This window comes from Aristolochia californica, unplaced genomic scaffold (assembly GCF_029961685.1).
Source record: "Aristolochia californica isolate CCGP_79_NKW_82.1479 unplaced genomic scaffold, dmAriCali1.0.hap1 SCAF_4, whole genome shotgun sequence".
NCBI lineage: Eukaryota > Viridiplantae > Streptophyta > Magnoliopsida > Piperales > Aristolochiaceae > Aristolochia > Aristolochia californica.
The window spans coordinates 2,869,613-2,875,615 of NW_027182103.1; the positions used below are offsets into that span (position 1 = coordinate 2,869,613).

Below are 6,003 nucleotides of genomic sequence, written 5' to 3' on the forward strand. Positions count from 1 at the left end.
CACATTATCAAAGAGGAGACAGCCTCAGAAAACCCATCAAAGCGAGGCCATGGGAGTATTGTTTTCAGGCGTAAAGATCTTCAACAGTTCCCGTATTTTTTTTTTTTACCAGGCCCTTATTGTCGTCTCATGTATACTTGGGGTTTTTCGTCTTTTTCTCTTTTTCTCTTTTCTGGTATCTTTGCTTCCGATATAGCTTATTTTACCAAAACAATTCATCTTCTGCTGTCTAAGCCTCTCCCCTCCATCTGTAGCCCATCAATTTTTTTATCTCTTCGAACTTCTTAGATGGTTATTTAACTGCCGCAACTAGAAGAAATTATCTTACTTATCATTTCGTGTACGGCTCACTTGGTTGCAGGAATTTTTATTCTCTCTTTCCAAGGCGGGTACTTGGTCGGGGATTTTGGCGAAGTGGCTATAGCGAAGACTTTCTGCGGTGGGTGGAGCGTAGTTTTCAAATGGGTGAAAGATAATTGAAGATCTGGGTAAGAAAAATGGAGCCTGCGAACGGGATTTGGACTTACTGTTGGAGCTTTTTGTACTTTCTTCCGTTTTTCCTCGGGTTGCTGCTGCTAGGCACCATTAAAGGTTGGTTTACTGTAATTTGATTCTGTTTCTCTATCAATCTGTGTTGAATGTGAAGGTTTCTCAAGGATTTTGAGCGGGTGTTTCTTTTTCCTTGTCTAGTGAAAGTAAATGTCAGGAATAAAATATTATTTGCTTTATCGATATTGATGTTAGATGATTCGTTTTAGACATGGGCATTTCATCCTACTCGACTGTTCAATCACTATTTGTGTCCTTTATAAATAAATTATCGGAGACTGTTTTTATGCATTATATACAGCTATCAAGTGGTCAATTACGTATTAGAAATTTCATGTTAAATTCTGATCATATACAAGATTCTTTTATGCCTAACCAGAACAGATGGTTTAAAAATTGAGAAGAATTAGAGTATCAGTTACTTTTGAGTTTCTGAAATGTGTATCCTTACTGTTTCAAACAAACAAAAAAAAAAAAATCCTTTCTCCTTCAATCTCGATCCATAGCATTTAAAAGAAAAAAAATATATGAAAAAGGTGTATCCATACCATTTTCTTAATTTTCTTGCATGGTAAGTCTCACTTATTGTTGGGTATTTTGATGTATAATGGCTAGACTTAACTTGATGGACTATGTTCTATGACTGAATTCAGACAAATTCTGAGTATCATCTATGATTAATCCTTAAGACATCCGTGATAACCCAGTTAACAACAATTGGCAGACACCACACAGCACATTGATTTTTTTATTGTTTGCATGAACCATGTTCATATTAATGTGAGTGTACATAAAAGTCGAATTAACGATTGTTTTTTCTGTGTTGAGTCAGTGATCCAGAAAAAAAAGTTGTTAAACAGGTTTTGTTCTTTTTAATGAATCAGGTGCAATTATCTCTCCTTTGGTATGGCTCATTATTGTTGTTGGGAATACTTCTCTCATTTTGGGTTTTTGGCCAGCACATATCATCTGGACATACTATTGCTTATTAAGGTACTGTTGTGATTCCTTCCTTGCTCATTGTATTTATTGTTTGCTTTTACTGTCAGTTTTATCATTGAGTTGATTTCTTTGCTGCAGAACGAAACTGCTGGGGCCTCTTCTGAAGTTGGTGATGTGTATTGTAGTATCTGTTCTATTGATTATATGGCCTTTATTTGGCATTACTGCAAGTATACTGGGAGGGGCAGCCTATGGCTTCTTTGCACCTCTTGTTGCAACATTTGATGCAGTTGGAGAAGGGAAGAGCAATGAATTTATTCATTGTATAAAGGTGTGTCTTAAATTGCTTATGTGGAAACCTTGTTCTGTTTTATTTCATGGATCACTTGTTTCATGAAATGGTTCTTTTACTGTCCAAGATGGTAACTGTGTCTAAGTTGAATATTTGCAACATTTATTCTGTTTGATTTTCTGATTCCCTTAGCAGAGTTCATTTTCTCATTCAGGATGGTATTTGGAATACAGTCAAAAGGAGTTGCACAGTGGTCCGGGACTTTAAGGATGTCTGTTTCAATACTTACTTTGCAATTATGGATGATCTCCGTTTTCAAGAACCTCCAAATGGAAAACCATATGAGATCAGGTCTGCTCATGCTCTTAGTTTTAAAAATCTATATCGTTCACAGCACAATATTGATTGATTTTTGCTTATAATTATGGATGATCTCTGTCTTCAAGAACCTCCAAATGGAAAACCATATGAAATCAGGTCTGCTCATGCTCTTAGTTTTAAAAATCTATATCGTTCTCAGCACAATATTGATTGGTTTTTGCTTTCAACTATGGATGATCTTCTTTTTTAAGAACTTCCAAATGGAAGACCATATGAGATCAGGTCTGCTCATGCTCTTAGTTTTAAAAATCTACATTGTTCTCAGCACAATATTGATTGATTTTTGCTCTACTAAACCAAAGAAACAGATGAATCATTTAACTGAATTTAACAAGCATTTAAAAAAATACATTTCAAGTAATCAGAACCATTTTGCTCTTTCCTGTAGATTGTTTCAGCTCCTGGGTGCTCTTTTTGTTGGTCTATTGGGCATCATGATTGACATGCCAGTAATCACATTTATTGCAATTTACAAAAGCCCATACATGCTTTTCAAGGGCTGGCAGAGGCTTATATATGATCTTGTAGGCCGTGAAGGACCATTTCTAGAGACTGCATGTATCCCCTTAGCAGGTTTAGCTATACTTTTGTGGCCCCTTCTCGTCCTTAGTGCACTACTGGCTTCAGTTCTATCAGGCTTCTTTTTGGGTGCATACGCAGCTGTTATCGTATATCAAGTAAGTTTTGTTTATTTTAGTTCAGTTTCAATTATTTATGATTCAAATACTTCTGTGAATATGGACCGTTTCATCTTTCAGGAGTCTTCAATTCAGATGGGACTGAATTACATTGTCTCTTCCCTATCCATCTTTGATGAGTATAGCAACGATGTTCTCTACATGAAAGAAGGCTCTTGCTTCCCTAGGTCTTGCCTTTCTTAACCTTATCAGTTTTTGTGCTTTTCACTGAGATATGTAACTAAATCTCTACTTGGCTATCAACAGGTATCAATATCAAAAGAAGAACCCACCTTCACCAGCAAGCTCCTTCTCAAGGCCCATCTCTTTCCAGAAAGATAAACTAGACGGAAAAGCCCCTCCTTCACGTTCATCTTCATTTGCCAATGCTATCGTTGAATTTAAGCTTCTTGATGTACAATTCTTTGCCTTATTTTATATTTTTGTGCTTTTATTAAGACATGATATATCATAGCATTCTCCAGTGACTGATATTGTCTCATGTTCTACACAGTTACTTGACAAGCTACTTCTAGAGTTTAAACAACAGGGTGAGGCTCTGGTGCAAGAAGGGCTGATAACATACAAAGATGTAGAAGAGCATAAATCTAGTAAAAGTGGGAATCACCTCCTAAGCATCGGATTACCAGCATATTGCATCCTTCAAGCACTAGTTGGTTCAGCCAATGCTAACTCAGATGGATTACTGTTAAGTGAGTTTAAGGCACCATATCTTTTACTTCTGGAGGCTTAATTTCTTTGTTTAGTCATGTCTATTGATACCCTCTGAACAGGTGACAATACAGAGATAACTACCAGGAACAGACCTAAGGATGCCATATTTGATTGGTTTTTTAACCCATTAATGATAATTAAGGATCAGATTAAATCTGCAAATCTTTCAGAACAAGAAGAGAATTTTCTTCGGAAATTGGTTCTGTTCAATAATTACCCTGATAGGTTGAAGAACTGGAATACTGGCATTCCTCCAGAAACTGAGAGACGGCGAGCTGAAGTCGATGCATTAGCCCGAAGGTAATGACCGAGATTTATACTTGTTCTGCACATATTTACAGGCTTTTCGTTCTGTAACACTTATGATCTATGTAAAGGTTGCAGGGGATAACTAAGTCGCTCTCTAGATATCCAACAATTAGGCGTCAATTGCAGAGACTTGTTGATCATCTCTCCAATGAGATTGCAAAGAAGACAGGTTCCCGAACTACTTCGAGGTCAAGAAGTGGTCTGGCAAGGATGTTTAGCCTAGGAAGCAGAACAAGTTCTAAAGGTCCTGATAAAGAGACTGAATTGGTTATCCCATGACTGGTTCTCATCCTTCAGACAATACGTGTAATAGAGTCATCCATCAACAAAGAATCACCTTAAGATGATCATCTCATAGCTATTCAGAACGAATCAAATCAGAGGGTTCATTCATAACAATTGCTAGCACTATCATAGCCTTGCCACTTCCATTGCAGGCGAAAGATGGGTGAATACAGCTACTGTTAATAGACTCTCAAGTCAAAATTGATAGAACAAGCTTACCTGCTGTACTCCCTCCCATACAACACGAATCTTCTGACTTTCGCCTTAGAAGGCATCCTTTAGACCAGCCAAAACAGAAATCTACCAATGACTATTGGGCAGGACAAAATTGTGGAACAGCTGAAACAGCAAAAAAGACCATCTTCCCTTCACGGGTTTGACAGGGCAACTGGTGAACCATGATCAGCCTGGCTATCTGGAATAAGTTCAAGTTGTTGGCTTTCCTCTTCTTCAAGTAGGGTCTGAGATGCTGTCACCTTGGCCTTTTTATAGTGTCTTGAACTTGTCAGGATTGCGTCAAGTGATTTCTTAGTGGCTGCAGACCTGCTTGTATGAAACTATTAATACCAAAGTACAGCAGGGAAAAACAAAGAAAAAATCACATGATAATTACTAGCTAAAAAGAGCCTCAAGAACTGGTAACAATTCAAGGCAGATGGGTCATATATTGGTTCCCAAAAGTGACAATGTCACACACAAGAATCACTGGATGAACGTAATGCTTTATAAACAGAAAAGGAACAAAAACAAGAACATCTTGATTTGAGGAACACAATATGATGATGAAGGGATTTCTCCCATAAGTTCATGTAACTTTCAAGTGCAAATGCAATGCTGTATAGAACACATATACATGCCAACAGCTAGACAAGAGAAATGCTTAATATTTAGTTAGAATTCTGTGTTCCCAAACCAAATGCCGCACATCTGAACTTTTCAACAAGAAAGCATCAAAGATAGACTCAAGGTGACAGCATCTAGTGAGAAGAATAGTAGTCAATCTTCACTAAAAAACAGAGAAGAGTAGTCAATCCAATAATATACTTGTGAAAAAGCTCTGATGCTAAAAAATCTGGGCAAGAAGATCATGACTGTTTTTTCATATTAATCCCTTTCTTTAAAATCTCTCTCTGCTGCCTAAGAAACACACTAAGACCATAATTCTAAAAGAATATCAAGTACAACCTCTGAGTTGAAAACTGACATTTCTTCTTTACAATGATGCTTTTCTGTGTATTCATTCATCAATTTTTCTTGGCAAGTAATCCTGAAAAGATACGCAGATTTTATGATTCTATTGGTGCTTGATAGAAAATGACAAAGCACATAGAGAACATAAGTATAAAGACTATGAAGAAGATATCCTCAGCTGCAATTTATTTTCTGTCGCCAACAAACAGTTAAGCAAAAGCCTGCTATCATACCTTATAGACAGATTCGCATCATGCAAATGTCGCTATTCTGTTCATAATTCATAGAACATGACCAAAAGTTGGATCCGAGTCCATCAGTAAATGACTAGCTGAAGTTCACAATAGGTCTTTTCCCAATGAATATTCACAGGATTTTGTCAGACTTTAATCTAATATTAGAATCATTTCCACTAACATTCCCCCCTCACTTCCAAGCGTAGACAAACATAAACAACATAAACAGATCACCAACTTAAAAAAGGGAACAAATTAAGCCCATAAAAAAGACGCCCTGCTCTGATTAAATTAGCATAACATAATGTTCGTTTCTCAATAACAAACTGATTATTGGAGTGAAGTTGTTATTGACTGACAGCTGCAGAGGAGGAATATCAGGGAAACTTAAGTTTCCAAGATAGAT

The 6,003-nt window shown here is 36.9% G+C and overlaps 1 protein-coding gene across 3 annotated transcripts; it reads left to right on the forward strand.

The window, feature by feature from the left end:
- The first annotated feature begins 254 nt into the window (after nucleotides 1-254).
- LOC137962616 (uncharacterized membrane protein At3g27390-like) lies at nucleotides 255-4,834 on the forward strand. Of its 3 annotated transcripts, none has more exons than XM_068809595.1 (10): nucleotides 255-591; nucleotides 1,434-1,542; nucleotides 1,630-1,822; nucleotides 1,998-2,134; nucleotides 2,553-2,841; nucleotides 2,923-3,029; nucleotides 3,109-3,256; nucleotides 3,356-3,554; nucleotides 3,636-3,876; nucleotides 3,954-4,834. In XM_068809595.1, the coding sequence occupies exons 1-10, from the start codon at nucleotides 498-500 to the stop codon at nucleotides 4,162-4,164; spliced, it is 1,728 nt and encodes a 575-aa protein (XP_068665696.1). In that variant the 5' UTR covers nucleotides 255-497; the 3' UTR covers nucleotides 4,165-4,834. The 3 variants fall into 3 exon arrangements, with proteins under 3 accessions (XP_068665696.1, XP_068665697.1, XP_068665695.1); XM_068809596.1 differs by having other exon boundaries at nucleotides 3,961-4,050; XM_068809594.1 differs by having other exon boundaries at nucleotides 2,553-3,029.
- Nucleotides 4,835-6,003: the final 1,169 nt, after the last annotated feature.